The following is a 17,005-nucleotide window of genomic DNA, read 5'->3' as shown; positions in this document are numbered from 1 at the left end:
AGCAGGTGTGATGTCAGCATGTTATTGAATGCATTGCAACAGATTCAACTTAACCCATGACAATATATAAGGGCATATACCAAATTTCTAAATTTGTATGCTGTCCCTCTTTGAATAATGTGGTTACAGATTGCTTTCTGGAGAAATATTTATTGCTGTTGATGGATGTTAGGTATCTCTAGGTTCAGTAAAGAAATCTGGATTTCCCCTTAGACTGAAAGATATGCCTTTAAGGAAATAATTTTAGCTGTTGGAAAGGAAGCAAGATGTAGCTGTGGGGAAACTTCTGGGAGAACATTCCTCAGAGCAAGCTGGTCATAGAATCAAAGATTCATCAAATTATTTTGGTTGTAAGAGACTTTTAAGTTCACTGAGTCCAACCATTAACTAAACACTGCCAAGTCACCATTAAACTGTGTCCCTCAGCATCATGTCTACACATCTTTTAAGTATCTCCAATGATGGTGGTTCCACCACTTTCCTAGGCAGCCTGTTCCAATGCTTAACAACCCTTCTAGTGAATAAATTTACTTAATATCCAACATAAACCTCCCCTGGTACAACTTAAGGCCGTTTCCTCTTGTCCTATTGCTTATTACTAGGGAGAAGAGACTGATCCCCACATGTGATAATACTGACAAAACCAGCTTTCAAGAAGCCAGTTCTAACCAGTGAGTAATAAAATGCAAAATGGAGAGAGGGAAGGAAAAGTATGGTATCAGTGACAATTAAATGTTTAGTCTCTGTGAGTAGCAAAAAAGAAGTTGGCAGAGATCTCTAGGTCTTAATTGTGTGTAAATTTTGGAGGCCAAATGTAAATAATAATTAATACTCTAAATGTTGTGAAAGGGGCCAAACTTAGAAAGGTAGTGCCCATAAGAAGAATAGAATAGAAGTAGAATAGAATAGAATAGAATAGAATAGAATAGAATAGAATAGAATAGAATAGAATAGAATAGAATAGAATAGAATAGAATTAACCAGGTTGGAAAAGATCTTCGAGATCATCAAGACCAACCTATCACCCAACACTATCTTTCTGTTCATATATATGCTGATGTAATCTAATACTTTTGTAGAAGAGGAGTAAATATTCTGTGTAAGTCAACTAGAAAAACTCTTCCTGCTTTTTTTTCCCCCCTCCCTGTCTTATCTCTTGGTAAGAGGGGAGGGAGCAGGTGGAAGGAGGGAAAGGGGGGTGAGCACTAAAACCATAACAATAGTAATTTTTGAAATCTGTACAGAAAGCAATTCAAGACTGATGGGTCCAGTTGACAAAAGTAAAAAGGAACCTGAGTTTTGATTAAGAAGGTGACTTCTCTAAGTGAGAAGGAAGCACTGAATACTGCTGTGCTTCTACTGCTGTGTTTTTCCTTTTTTTTTTTCTTTCTTTATTTTTTCTTTTTTTCTCTTTTTTTTTCTTTTTTTTTTTTCTCTTTTTTTTTTTAATAAACACTGAATATAACACCTTGAGTATGCACTCCACCCCTGTGGTCATGTTTTTGTGCAGGATTCAGGGCTGTAAAAGTGATTTATGCGTGGATTGAGCACTGGTAGTGCATTAGGTATCATCTGGGGACTCAGTCATAGATTAGGTGCTGAAACATTAATTTCAGGTAGTTTTGTTTTCCTTCTCAAACCAAGGTATTTCTGGGTGTGTCTGGAACTTCTCCTCAGGTGTTTAGGAATCTTCATGTCCTGTTCTGTCTGTCCCTAAAATTCTTTTGCTTCAATTTGCCTTGAATGGAAGCTTGGTAACTAGTTTTACTAAATTAAAATTTAAATGAAATTTAGAAGAAGGATGCCCATAAAGAGTGAAAGATAATGCAACTGATGAAAATGTGAATAAGACACATCTTAATCCCACTAAAGAATCAAACCAAACCGATGTAGAACTGTCTGTGTAGAGTTTCATAAAGCACAACCATTTGTTGAACTGACTGCAATGTTGGTTAACAGTAACAATCCATGACTAATTCAACACTGTAAAATCATAGAAAAAGCACCATATAAGGTGTCCCGGTGGAGACGAAAAATATGGAGAAAAATTTTGAGGGGAAAAAAAAAAAAAGGTAGTTCAGTCTATTCCATTGTCTGTGGAACAGTTTATCAATTCTGGAAACTCCAGTAATTGTTCAGTTCAAAGCTAGCTTGGATAAAGACCTAGAGAGAATACTGTGGGAATATGAAATAGATTATCTGATCATTCTTTACCAGATCTAATGTTCTGATTACTTTCTAACCATCTTTATAAAGACATAGTGGAATAACTCATAAGCCATGTAAGAGAAAGAATGTTATACTCTAAGATTGCTTTGTGCTATCAGATAGACTTAACTTTTCTCACAGAGATTAGTTGACAGGCAGACACTGGTTACAGGACCTTGTCATTGAATTATGCTGTGGAGTAATGTTTTATCTTCTTTTCTATGACTGAAAGGGCATGGATAGGTAATAAGATTTGTTCCAGTATTACATAAGTCTTTATGCATCCTGTAGCCAGAATTACACCTTCAGTGAAATAAGACTATAACCACAGTAAGTTTGGATTTAGAAGTAAAAGATGTGCAGAGTTGAGTCTTTCAATACAGAGTGGAGGATCTTTTCAGTAAATTGCAGGAAACAGAATTCCCACTGATATTGAAGGTGTTCTCTTAAGGTGGAATGAACTCACTTTCTATATCCTTGAAATCATTAACAATGATAAAATGACCAACCGGTTACTCGGCATCGTAGAATCAAAATTGGTTTAGTTTGGAGAAGACCTTTAAGATCATTGAGTCAAACCTGTACACAGGTTACTGTGGTGGTTTGTCCCTGGCCTGGAGGCCAGATGCCCACCAAAGCCGCTCTATCACTCCCCCCCTTAAATGGACAGGGGAAAAAATATAACAAAAGCCAGTAATAGGATAGAAGCAATTTTTATTAACACTAATAATCAAACAGCAATATACTGCACGGAAGCAAAAAGGCAGAGAGAAAGATGTTAGTCTCTACTTCCCATCAGCAGGACAATGGTCAGTCTCGGGAATCAGGGCTCTCTAAGCTTGGTGGTTACTTGTGAGGATAGACGCCACTTCCTTCTTTCACTTCATTCCTATATATCTGAGCTGACATCATATGGTATGGAATACCTCCTTGGCCAGTCTGGATCAGCTGGCTCAGCCATGTCCCCTTCCAAGATCTTGCCCACTCCTCAATATACTCTTGGGGCAGGGAAATGTTGAAAGGATGCAGCCTGTATACTTATTCAACAGTAGCCAAAACACTGCTGTGTTACCAACTGTTGCTGCAAAACACAGCACTAGAAAGATGCTGTGAGGAGAATTAACTCCAGCTCAGTCCAACCCAATACAGTTATATATTGCCAGAAGTCGATTAAATCTTGTAAAGCTGTTTTTTACCCAATGTCAGTTTAAAAAATCCTTATATGTTCCATGGAGAGAGGCTTGCATCCTTCTGTTTTGTTGTGTCCCCTGATAACTGTGAACCACTGGGTTTGGACAGACTATCCTGTCTGTTCTTCAAGGGACATGAAGATTTGCTGCATGGTGGTTAAGCTTTCAGAAGAGTGAAAAATAGCCTGATTTGAGATATTTGGCTGGTGATTGTGCCATTTTCCTGGAATGCAGTAGCTGGGGATTCAACATTCTTTGTGATAAATAGACCTAGGTACATCCTAGATGAATGGTTTAACTACCAAGCTTACAGTCAAAGATGAATAGCCCTGTTGTCATCCTCCTTGGTTGAGGTACAGCCATGTCTTTTCTAACTCCTGGTGGTTTAGCCAGGCTTCATATTCTTGTCTATCTAAAGCCTCTCTCTGCTAAGTATAGCAGAAGGGCCTTAGTTTAGAAAGACAGATGTCCATCTCCTCAGAACAGACACTTGTAAGTATGCATTACCAACAAAAAAAATTAATTTCATTAAAATGTAAATTTCATGCTAACTTCAGAGATGTCTAATGCATATAAATTCTAAAAGACAAATGAATTAAAAGACTGGATTTGTCAGGTCTGGATATTTATGACCTAACCTAAGGTTTTAGGCACCTTGCCTTAGCTTTTCATGGTACTTGTCAAGTGATCCACGCATAGTTTTTCATTCGGATATTTGAAATTTTTCTATAGTAAGTTACACTTTGTAGAAGAAGAACATGGAGCCATTAAGGAATATGAATCCAGTCTTTGGCATGTCTTGGCTACTGCAGACAATCCAGAGAATCAGCTTTACTTGTATAGTGCTGGAGTAAGCATGTCCAGTGGAAGCTAAGGGAGTGAGGCAAGACTGATTCGAAGTATTTGTGCTTGATGCGTAGCTTTGTTTTAATATTTTTTTTTTTGTCTTTATTTTTGAGTCAGAACATCCCTTGGTGCTCTGATTTCAGGAAATAATTTGATCCGGAAAAGGACAGCTTTGGTTTCATGTCTCTCATTCATTGTTTCAGAAGAGAGTTTAAATGCATACTCACACTTTTTAGGTATGGGAGTCATCCATTTAGTAGGCTGTGTATTATCAGTATTATTATTATTTTGTTATTTGACCAACTTGATAGTCTTTTATGAGAACATAACCAGGTGGAGAGATGATGGTAGAGTTGTGGATGTGGTCTATCTTGATTTCAGTAAGGCATTTGACACCATCTCCCACAGCATCCTTGCAATTAAACTGAAGCAGTGTGGTCTTGATGACCAGGTAGTGAGGTGGATTGTGAACTGGTTGAAGGAAAGAAGTCAAAGAGTTATGGTTGATGGGACACAGTCTAGTTGGAGGCCTGTAACTAGTGGAGTCCCTCAGGGGTCAGTACTGGGACCAGTACTATTCAATATATTCACCAATGGCCTGGATGAGGGAACAGAGAGCACTGACAGCAAGTTTGCTGACCACACCAAACTGGATGGAGTAGCTGACACACCTGAAGGCTGTGCTGCCATTCAGCAAGACTTAGACGTGCTGGAAGGCTGGGCAGGGAGAATTTGAATGAAGTTCAACAAGGGCAAGTGTAGAGTCTGGCACTGGGGAAGGAACAACCCCATGTGCCAGTATAGGTTGGGGATGAACTTTCTGGAGAGCAGTGAAGAGGAAAGGGACCTGGGGGTCCTAGTGGATGGAAGGATGACCATGAGCCAGCAATGTGCTCTTGTGGCCAGGAAGGCCAATGCCATTCAGGGGTGTATTAGAAGGGGTGTGACCAGAAGGTCGAGAGAGGTTCTCCTCCCCCTCTACTCTGCACTGGTGAGGCTGCATCTGGAATATTGTGTCCAGTTCTGGGCCTCTCAGTTCAAGAAAGACAGTGAACTGCTTGAAAGAGTCCAGCACAGAGCCACGAGGATGATGAAGGGAATGGAATATCTTCTGTACATGGAGAGACTGAGGGAGCTGGGGCTCTTTAGCTTAGAGAAGAGGAGACTGAGAAGTGACCTCATCAATATTTATAAATATGTAAAGGGGGAGTCCTGAGAGGATGGAGCCAGGCTCTTTTCAGTGGTGCCCAATGACAGGACAAGGGGCAAGGTGTGGAAGTTGAGGTATAGGAAGTTTCACGTAAATATGAGGAAAAATTTTTTCACTGTAAGGGTGATGGAGCCCTGGAACAGGCTGCCCAGGGAGGCTGTGGAGTCTCACTCCCTGGAGATATTAAAAACTCACCTGGATGTGTTCCTGTGTAATCTGGTGTAGGTGGCCCTGCTCTGGCAGGGGAGTTGGACTAGATGATCTTAAAGGTCCTTTCCAGCCCCTGAAATTCTGTAATTCTGTGATTAAATGTAACAATGCCTTTCATCTCTGTTTTTCCTTTGTGAACATCTATATTCTCTTCTCATTCTTGATTGGCTCTATTGAAAACAATGGTATTATATCAAGAATAAATGTGTGTGTTTATATAATCACGATAGTAGGTTCTTTAATTACAGTATGAATATTATGTCAAAAGGGTCTATTACATCACTAATCTCTTTGTCCTTTTGAATAGCTGATAAAAATATAGGACCACGGGTTTAAAATTATGTTGGTAAGTGAAGCCAAGAGTACTTTGGTAGCATAGTATGCTGCTGCTCTGCTCAGGAGAATGTTCGAAAGTCTCTGCCTGCATGACTGAAATAGTCACACCATTTTGATGGGTTATCATTTGAATATCATGAGATCAATATATATACTTAGTAATGCATAAATCCAGTATCATTCCATCCCCTAGAAGTCATATTTTATTTTTCAAGTAGTAAAATAAGAAGAAAACTGGATCAAACCATTCTCTCACTGTATGCATTGTTCCAAGCTTTTGGTTTTGATTCAACATATAAAATAAAACTGTAACTCTAATAAAAGAATAGGTATGTTGTCTCTTTAATGGTGAACTTGAAGGAAAGGGATGTGTCAAAATCACATGCTTTGCAATAGAAACATTTCAATGAAAGATAGAAATGCAGTATGTTATATATGTTTTAAATGTGTGGAATTAATGAACTTTAAAATGAAACAAAAATGTTTGGAGCATCTCCTAAAGTGCTGCAGAAGTTGATGACAAGGCAGTCTATATTTCAGTATTTCTCCTATTGGAAGATACGGTACTGAGTGTATTTGTCAACTCTAAACAAAATTGTTAAATTACAGGGAATTTACACAGACACAGGATAATTTTTGAATGAAAAATAAAAAATAGGCACACACAAAACATCTGCCATATAAATATCATTACTAATACAAAGAATTCTGCCACAAAACCAAGCATTGTATAAAAATTTGGCACCATAGCCTAGAAAAGTATTGCAGCTGGGTTGTAAAAAGTGAAATATCTGCACAGCAGGGTTTATATGTCTTCCTTACAGTGTTATAAAGCTTAACCCAAGTCACATAATCTAGAGGGAAGAAAAAAAAAAAAAAAAAGACAAGAAACAAAACAAAACCACACTTATTTGCAGTTACCAGATGTAAAGAGTGTTTTTTTCAAACTATGTGTTACATTACAGATTCAGTTGTGCAGTTTTAGTTGTAAAGTTGTCCTGTGAATGATGAGACAAATTTAGAATAAACCTTTATTTAGAATAAACCAAACTAGGTTGGAAGAGACCTTCGAGATCATCGTGTCCAACCCATCAACCAATCCAACCCACCTAAACAACTAACCCATGGCACCAAGCACCCCATCAAGTGTCCTCCTGAAAACCTCCAATGACAGCGACTCCACCACCTCCAATGGGCAATCACTCTTTCTGTATAGAACTTCTTCCTAACATCTAACCTGAACCTCCCCTGGCGCAGCCTGAGACTGTGTCCTCTTGTTCTGGTACTGGCTGCCTGGGAGAAGAGGCCTGTCTACAACCTCCCTTCAGGTAGTTGTAGAGTGATAAGGTCACCCCTGAGTCTCCTCTTCTCCAGGCTAAGCAGCCCCAGCTCCCTCAGTCTTTCCTCATAGAGCTTGTGTTCCAAACCCCTCACCAACTTCGTTGCCCTTCTCTGGACTTGTTCCAGCAAGTCAACATCCTTCCTAAACTGAGAGGCCCAGAAATGAAGCAATAGTTTTTATTTCCTGCAATCCTGATTACTTTTCTTTCATAGTCACTCAATAGCCCATGACCTTTGGCCATTTTCAGAATCTGTAAATACCTCTAGTTGTTTTCTGTGTCTCCTCCCTCCTCTCCTTATATATCCTGTGACTCTTCCCTCATGCAATACTCTGTTATTTTTGGTTTGCTGGCAGCAAGATCAGACTGGTAGTGCTGACTGACCATCCAGCTACAACCCTTCCCATATCAGATGCATCAATAAGCATTAATTTGTCATTAGTAATTTTTTTACTCTGCTGTATTCACCAACCTGTCAAGCATTCAGAGACTTAGTGTTTTTGAGATATCTATCAAATTTAGTTGAAAGTCATCTGCAGACTCAATAGTTGGAGAAGGGAATATTAAACTTCATGGCCAGAACACAGTTTAGGAGTGTTAATTACTAAAGTTCGTGTGTTATTGTTGATGCTTTCAGACCAATTTTTATTGATTGGTTTCATACATATCACATGTGTTTAAAGTACAAAGTTGTCACAGCTTCACTGACAAAATGATGCACTGTAAAGATGTAATAAGCTCCCAAGCAAATAATTCCTAATTATTATTTTTTATTTTTCTTTTTCCTTGTGGAAACCCTTGGTCCAGGCACAGCTCTACTCACAAATCACATACAGGTTGGAAAGTTTTGCTAGCATCAACAACACTGGAGACGTAATGTGCTGTACTGACTACAGTACCAACTATGATTTCTTGGTACAAGTTCTACATTGTCAGCACACTGCGTTATTAAAATTGCATGGAATCCTCTGTACATTAGTTCAGAATTAGCCCCCTAATTCCATATTCAGGGAGGAGAATATTCCTAAATAAACTTTCTCATAAAATGAGATTTTAATTTTTTTCAATCATATTTTGATTTCCACTTACAAATGCAAAGGTTGGCAATTATTATGTCAGGAATATGGACCTATGTCTGTGACCACATGTTTCTGTGTATAAAGGCATCTTCTGTAAACCTGAGAGGCTTAGGAGTTAGCTAGCCTGTGTGTCTCCACAGCTGGATCTGGCCTATGTTGTGGTCCACCCTTAGAAGACCTGACTCGTACATATGACCAATGCTTCCAGGGCAGCCAGCAAGTGAAGCAGAAGTACTCATAGACTTGACTGTTTCTCAGCAGTGTGGGAGAAGTTTCCAAATTGTCATAACTGAATGAGACAATAATGTTAGCAAAATGTCCTTCCCCACTGTGTGTGGGTTGGACTAGATGACCTTTAAAGGTTCCTTACAACCTAAACTATTTCATGATCCATGGATTAATGATTTTTTTTTCCACTTTGATTTATCCTTTTCTGTGAAAGCAGGACTGAAACTCCTTTTTCTTACCTTATTTACTGATGTTGATGGTGTTTCCCTAGTCTTACAAGGCATGCAAGAGCAGAATTTACTGAGCTTGGCTCAGTAATACTCTGTTGACCAGTGGTCAGCATGTATATTCTGTCATATTCCACCTTATACCAACTGTACTACATAATGTACAAAAAATCAAGGGTTTTCACTGCTAGTATATAATGGCAGTAGCAACTATATTGCAGAAAGTAATTTGGTAAGGGTTGATGTTCTCTTTATTCTATGACTTCTTTATGTTCTGGTTATGATTTCCAAGCATTAGGTTTTGGCTCTTTTTTTCTCCATAGGACATGTAAGAAAGGTCTGTTGATGAATAGTCAACCACTTTAGAAGATGTTTGACCTATTCAGTATATTCTGCTGCAGTGTATTCTGATACTTACTTTGTAGGTAATTGTAGTGTATAGTAATGCTTGTTGGAGTAGTGTGTTGGCATCTTAGATAACCAGGTCTATCCCACCTCAAGGTTGAAAACTATGTACTCAACTCCCTCCCTGAAATGTTTATACATCAACGCACACAGCCTGGGCAATAAACAGGAGGAGCTGGAGGCCACTGTGGTACAGGGAAACTATGGTATAGCAGCCATCACAGAAACCTGGTGGGATGACTCTCACAACTGGAGTGCTGCAATTGATGGGTCCCAACTTTTCAGAAGGGATAGGCAAGGAAGAAGAGGTGGTGGAGTGGCTCTCTATGTTAGGGAAACATGAAACTATGCAGATTAATGAAGGTGACGATAGGGTTGAGTCCTTATGGGTAAGAATCAGGAGTAAGGCCAGCAAGAGTCATATCATGGTGGGAATCTGTTATAGACCACCCAACCAGAATGAAGTGGTAGATGAAATTTTTTATAAGCAGTTTAGAGAGGTTTCATACTTGCTTCCCCTTGTTCTCGTGGATGACTTCAACTTCCCAGAATACAATACAGCAGGGAGACAACAGTCCTGGAGGTTTATGAAGGGCAGGTCCTGCCTGACCAACCTGATCTCCTTCTATGACAGTATGACCCAGCTGTTGGATGAGGGAAAGGCTGGGGATATTGTTTACCTAGACTTTCTAAAAGCCTTTGACACAGTTTCCCACAGAATTCTTGTGAACAAACTTGCTGCTCCTGGCTTGGATGAACACACACTCTGCTGGATAAAGCACTGGCTGGGCAAACAGGCCCAAAGAGTGGTGGTCAATGGAGTTAAATATGAATGGTGACCCATCACAAGTGGTGTTCCTCAGGGCTCAGTATTGGGACCACTTCTGTTTAAAATCTTTATTGATGACCTTGATGAGGACATAAGAGTGTGTCACCAGTAAGTTTGCAGATGACACCAAGTTAGGTTTGAGTGTTGATCTTCACAAGGGTAGGTAGGCTCTACAGAAGGACTTGGATACATTGGATCAATGGGCCAATGTTAATGGGATAAGCTTCAACAAGGCCAAATGCCAGGTCCTGCACTTGGGTCACAACAACCCCAAGCAATGTTAGAGGCTTGGGGCAGTGTGGCTGGAGCACTCTCTGGTAGAAAGGGACCTGGGGGTTCTAATTGACAAGCAACTCAATATGATCAAGCAGTGTGCCCAGGTGGTCAAGAAAGCCAATGGCATCCTGGCTTGTATCAGAAATGCTGTGTCCAGCAGGAGTAGGGAGATGATTGTCCCCTGGTACTCAGTCTGGTGAGGCCACACGTTAAGTATTGTGTCCAGTTTGGGGCAAAAAGGAGAGATGTGGAGGTGCTGGAGCAAGTGCAGAGGAGGGCAACAAAGCTGGTAAAGAGCCTGGAAAATAAGTCTTATGAGGAGCTACTGAGGGAGTTGGGGCTGTTTAGTTTGGAAAATAGGAGGTTGGAGGGAGACCTCATTGCTCTGTACAATTACCTGAAAGGACATTGTGGAGTGGCTGGTGCTGGTCTCTTCTCCCAGGTAATTAGTGATAGAGCAAGAGGGAATGACGTAAAGCTACGACTGAGTAGGTTTAGGCTGGACATTGGGAGAAAATTTTTCACAGAAAGAGTGGTCAGGCATTGGAATGGGCTGCCCAGGGAGGTGGTTGAGTCACCAACCCTGGATGTGTTTAAAGGTCATTTAGACACAGTGCTTGTGAATATGGTTTAGGGGTGAACTTCGTAGGGAAGAGTTATTAGTTGGACTTGAAGATCCTGAGGGTCTTTTTCAACCTGAATGTTACTGTGATTCTGTGAAATGGTTCTTCACCTAAAAAAGGTGTGCAGTAGGGTGTGGAATATGCACATGAGGAGGTGGCTCAGACACAGACGATGGGGCAGGACTATGCTGAAATGTTTGCAGCTGAGTTGAAGAGGAAGGTGGACAGACAGTGCAACAACCAAAAGAATTGGTATCCACTCAGTACTCAGTCCAGCAGCTGCCACTGCAGTACTGACAGCTGCTGCAGCCCAGGGGAAAGTGGTTTGGTACAAAGCATCTGGCCTTTATGGTTTCAAAACTGCTTTGCAAAGGTTAGAAGCTGAAGATGTAAGCCATTTAACTGAAGCTTCCTAAATCTGAGTGCTCATTTTTGGTACAGTGGCTTTGTTGTTTGTGCAACCTTCCAAATGTGAAACTTGTAGCGTTCAGCTATTCTGAAATACAAGCAGGAACCTCCCTGGCTCTTAGTGAGGCAGAGGGATGCGTAGAGCAAAGGATGTGGATAAAGGTATAAAATAGAGGCAAAAAAACTTGTGGGGAATAAGTTGCTGCCTCAGTAGGTCCATGTAAATAACGAACAGCAAATTAAAGAGCTTGTCAACAGCTATTTTTCAGGTAGCACTTCAATGAGCAGGGTGGCTTTTCAAGACTTAATTTTTTTGGGATGAATCTCTACAGACCTGAAAGGAATCTGAATTGTCTGATTTAAACAATTTGAGATAGGCATACCGTAATTTCAAAACATAAGCCTTTTACTATTAGATAAGTTGCACACTCCACTCTAAGTAGGGAAAGACTACAGGTGCCTTTTCAGCCTGAATAAAGACTTTACTATTTGATTTTTTTTCATACAAATGGACACTGAATAAAATACCCTGACTGAAGAAAAAATCTGGCAATTGCATATTATGCTGGGCTTTCCTTTTTAGGCTTTAAGTGAACTAAAATGAACTTACTGCATCTTCACGTAAGCACGCCGTGAATATAATTGTAGTGTAATTGCATTTCACACTGGTAGTTGGCAACCTTCAGAATAAATGTAAAATTGTGGCAGACTTTTGTTAATTTATTTTTGAGATTAAAACCAAACCCAAAACATTTTCCCAGTTGAAAGTAACAAAACAACAATGTCCGTGTATGTAAACAAGGATTTAATATGAATATGATGGTTTCAGAACCTTCTGCATGTCCATGTACATATTTTTTCTCAGGAAGAAATATTTTCCCTTGTTTAAAATTCTACTGTTCAGTCTTGGTGATGGAAATCAAGAAATGTGAAAAATGCCAAGGCAGGTATGCTGTAGTCTAGGTTATTTATCTTGGAGCCTCCCAGGACAATGAATTGTTTTCTGATGGAAGCAATTTCTTGTTCTAGGTCCTGGGCTAACAGATTATTTGAACTGCTCAGCATCATATTTCCATCTTCACCCTTTTAATGTTCTCTGCTAACACACCGTAATGGCACTCAGTGGCTTCTTGTTAAATGTGAGATAGAAATACACTGTTTCATTTATTCTACCAAATGAAGGAAAAAAATACTAAAAAAGGCTGCTTTCATCTTCATGATATGAAAGATGTTGGGGGATTCTATATCACTGCAGGTGTCAGCACATTTACAACGTGCAAATTGAGTATGTTAATGATGTTCCAAAATGTTCTAATCAGTGTTTATTTTGTCCTATTTTATGTATAGATTTTAATTTTTTTTTTTATGTATGTGTGTGAGATACAGGAAACTTGAAAAGCATAATAAAGCAACCAGATTGAAAAATAGGTTTCAAGTTAACTACAGAGATATGTGTTTTAATGAAAATATGTGATAAACACATATAATGGGTATTCAGAGTAGTCTTTCTAATCTGTTTAGGAAAGTGGTGTTTTAAAATATTTTGTCTGCAACTATAACAGAAATCCTGATTTTCAGCATAAACTAGAGAGTGTGCTCTCTAGTGTTCAAGGAAAAACACATTGACATGCTTAAAAATGTACCAGAGAATTCATATTTACAAGTTTTTATTTAACCTTCTAAACTGAGCTCCTGGAAACTTTTCAATATGTTTCATGCTGTGAGCATAAATTTTTATAGATGTATTGCACAGAATATGGATGATAGCCATAAAGTTGCTACCAGAAGTTTAATACTGTGCTTTCCATTGCTTTCCAGGTTGTGAATGACCATAAAAAGTCTTGCAGGCTTTCTAGGGAAGTTAGGTGGAATTTAGATTAGGCACTATAGGTGATAGACAAGCTTAGGCAGAAAAATGACTGAATTCTCCCCAGAACACATGCTTCCCTGTGTATCAGTGTCACTACACACACATTGATAGTTAATATAACTACACAGGGAAAGTTGAGATCAAACTGAGAACTCAGTAAAGAGTGTAAGTGCTTTCACATAAAACTGAGTATTAAATGATATAAAAATTCTGTCTTGATGTAAGATATCCAAATATTACTTTAGACATAATTTAATTTAGCCTATTATTAATGTCATCATAGAGATTCCTACAATAAGGAAATAGCTGAGTTTGTTTTCTGAGTATTACTGCACACTATACTTTTTAACATCTTCCTTAGGCGTTGTATCATGGTAAGCCCAAGTGACACTGAATTAATGTACTGAACTTGTACTGAACTTGCTAGTGAGTTGTTTCTGTCATTTTGAAATCATTTTTTTAAAAAGTAAGCAATCACTAAAGAATGCAGCATTTGTGTACTTAGCTCTCACACAGACAGCTTTGGTAATATTTGAAGACCAAAAAAGCAGAATTGCTTGCTTTTTATTTAATAGCAAGTATGCCACACATTACAGAACATCTTGGATTGTATTCTGTTTTGTGTAAAAGAAATTATTTTCAGTTTTCTTCCACACATATGCTGTTCTAGGGTTTTTTGAATTTTTTTATGGTTTGGTTTTCAATCTTTTTTAATATTTATCAAATGCTTGGTTTTATTTGCTTAAAGATTGTCTACATAATTGGCAATGATTAGTGATTAAATCTCTATTTTTTTGGCATTAAATTAATTTATGAATGTTAATATACTGAACTTGTTCAAGGCACTAAATGATAGAAGGTATTATGGTGCAGCCCCTAGGTATGCTTTTTTTAATAAGAGTTTATGTGTTAAATCATGATCCCACAGAAATCAATGGAAGTCTTCACCTTAGTTTGAAGAGCAGCTCAATCCCTCTAGTGTCACATGGCATTTGCCTGTGATGCAACAAAAAATGTGATATTAAAATTAAATATATCAACGAAAGTATTTTAGGCAAAAAACTAATGGGGAGATGGATTTGCTGAAATGCAGTTCCAGGGAATAGATTTAAGCAGAAACTGGCAGAACTGAACAAGCTATTTAAAAGTCTGTATATGATGAAACTCCCAGTTAAAATTCTGCAAGTTTGATGGAAAAGTTATAGCCATCTTTAGGTCTCGCCTGAGCTAACACTAGTCACTTGTTTAGCAGATAACTCTGCAGACAGTGACCTTGATAATACTTCAAAGGTAATATTTGTGCAAGGATTAACAGTTCTGAAACACCTTCCCAACTAAATGAGAAACAACCATGGGTTTTTTGTGAAGACCAGACCATTTGTGTCCACTGTTTTCTTTCAAACAAAACTATTTTTCTAATTGACTGGTGAAGAATACTAGATTCTTATTTTTTTTTTGACTGTCCTATTTATTTTTCATTTTTGCCAGACTGTATCACAGCTGTATTCTGTATAGCAGGAAATGAAAAGTTTGTATTGTGGGAAAATGGCTTTAAGAACACTTATGATAGAACATGAGAATTCTGAAAGATCCAGCCTAATTCCCTAAGAAGAGCATCATCTCAGTGTAAGCAGTAAGATGACGCTCTAGAACAAGTACTAGAATTTCAAATGTTGTTCTTGGTCATGTCAACTTTTAAGATATATTTGAGTCCTAGATTATCTAGAAAAGAATAATAAAGCCCAGAGATTTTATTCATGGTTTCTGATCTTTGCAAATCAAGATTGTTTTCCTTACCTTAACATCTTACTGCATCCATGTGTCCAGGGCTCAAGCTAGTAACAGCCTGGAGTTTTGGTTGGACCTAGAATTATCTGCAATGTTCTTTCATTCTTTTATTATTCTTCTGCTTGATAATAATTGATCTTTATAGAGGTGTGGACAACTAAACTTTCTAGCAAATAGAAAAATACCAAGTTCCAATTCTCCTGTTCGTGTTTGCAGTTGCCACTATTGTATTTGGTACATATTCAGTATTGTTTACTCAACCAACCCAGTCCTCCATTGCAGACAGAGGTCAAATATATAAGGAACTAAAGTCTGTAAAATTTAAACCAGTCTTTCTCATGGGAACAAAACACCTGTGTGTTTGTACTGTTTGCAACTTTAATTTTCAAAACCTCAAAAATTATTTTCCTTGCAATGCAACTGAATATACACCGTAACAATAAAGATAATTAATTTTCTAATGCATTTTGAATACCTTTCTTTCTGTGTATCAAACTAGGGTTTCACTGAAGATTCTGAACTTGACTAAGATGTCACAGTTGCAAAGACAGTGAGCACAGCATTTTATTACTGCAGAGCACAGAATATGGGGAATTGATCATTTTTCTTCTCTCTCCCATGTGGTTCAGCTTTTGGCAGGTTGGCTTGCTGCATACAGAGTCTGATTGATCTCTCTCCATGTGGAAATGGCAGGTGCTTGTTAGGCCCCCAGTGGGATGTACTTCAGTCAGCAGTGATTTCTCTTCTTTCATACTGTATTGTTAATAGTCTTTGTCTTTTGGTCTCTCAATCTTTAGCCAGCAAACAAAACTGAACCTGTTAAATATATCCAGCATTCCATGTTTTAATTATGGTGCTTTAGCACACAATCACAAACACCAAGATTTTAAATGTAGTGAGTGCATGACATAGCGTAGCTGAATAGACATAATGCTAACTCAAAATACTGCCTTGCAATTTCTCCCCTGCCTGGCCCGGATAGCCGTTCCTTTTATGCACATACATTAATGTGCGGATGAATCGCAGCTTCATGAGGTCTGCTCTTTATCCTTTTCATTTCCACTAATGCCGGAGTCTGTGGGGAACACAGGGCTGGATCCTCGAGGTATAAACGGCCAGACCCGAACGTAGGGATTTACATCCACCATGTCTGGTCAGCCTGATCTAGTGTGGGGTGTCCCTGCCCATGGCAGGGGGGTTGGAACTAGATGATCCTTGTGGTCCCTTCCAACCCTGACTGATACTATGATACTATGATACTAAAGCTTTCCAAATGATGAAATTCCAATGGATGCCATTTTTTATGGAACTTTGGACTTTTTGTTATTCATGAGTAATAGAATGGACTTCTTGACAAAAAAATAAATTCATCTTCATTTAGGAGGTTTTGCAAAAAATGTGTTTAAGTCATGGATCTGTTAATGAAATACAAGTTTATAATACTGATCTGTTTTACTTAGGGTATTGGTATTTTTTCTGAATTATTTACTGAATGTATTTACCCTGTAATGTTAGAAGCACTAATTTCAGCTAAGTTGTCTGTAGATTATTAGTTTGGAAAAAGCATCCTATTATTAATCAATGCTCAAAGATAAAGGAAAACTTAGGCTTAGGGAGTGAGACAGATGCTTTTTAACCCTTCTTAAAGGAGTTAAAGAAAAATGTCCCTCACCAGATTGGAAAGAAGTGGAAGATTAAATGGAAGTATTGTTCATAACTACATATAACAGTACAAATGTGTACAAAATACACAAATCCATAGTCCACCTTGGCCATGGTATAAAAAAAAACACCTCATTAAGCCAAAGCTTTCCACAGCTTCCCTCCAAACCAGGCCAAAATACAAAAGGCTTCAAATGCCCACACCCCCACCCGCAAACCCACCTCCTTTTAAGTCCCTATCCAGGCCTGAATGACGCAGCTAAAAAATCA

The 17,005-nt window shown here is 38.5% G+C and overlaps 1 protein-coding gene across 9 annotated transcripts in view; it reads left to right on the top strand.

Annotated features, from left to right (window-relative positions):
• The window catches only part of TAFA5 (TAFA chemokine like family member 5), a 481,575-nt gene that overhangs the window by 374,240 nt on the left and 90,330 nt on the right, over positions 1-17,005 (top strand). The window contains exon 4 of one of the 9 annotated variants that reach the window (XM_068166334.1): positions 603-960. The exons of the other annotated variants lie outside the window; for them this stretch is intronic. Coding sequence (XP_068022435.1) covers positions 603-629 — 27 coding nt within the window. The 3' untranslated portion in view covers positions 630-960. Of the gene's footprint in view, positions 1-602; positions 961-17,005 lie in introns of those variants that run through there. 9 annotated transcript variants of the gene reach the window in all.

This window comes from Melanerpes formicivorus, unplaced genomic scaffold, assembly GCF_026170545.1.
Source record: "Melanerpes formicivorus ecotype bairdi unplaced genomic scaffold, bMelFor1.0.p_v2 SCAF_3, whole genome shotgun sequence".
Taxonomy (NCBI): domain Eukaryota; kingdom Metazoa; phylum Chordata; class Aves; order Piciformes; family Picidae; genus Melanerpes; species Melanerpes formicivorus.
This window is presented reverse-complemented; position numbering and strand designations above follow the sequence as displayed.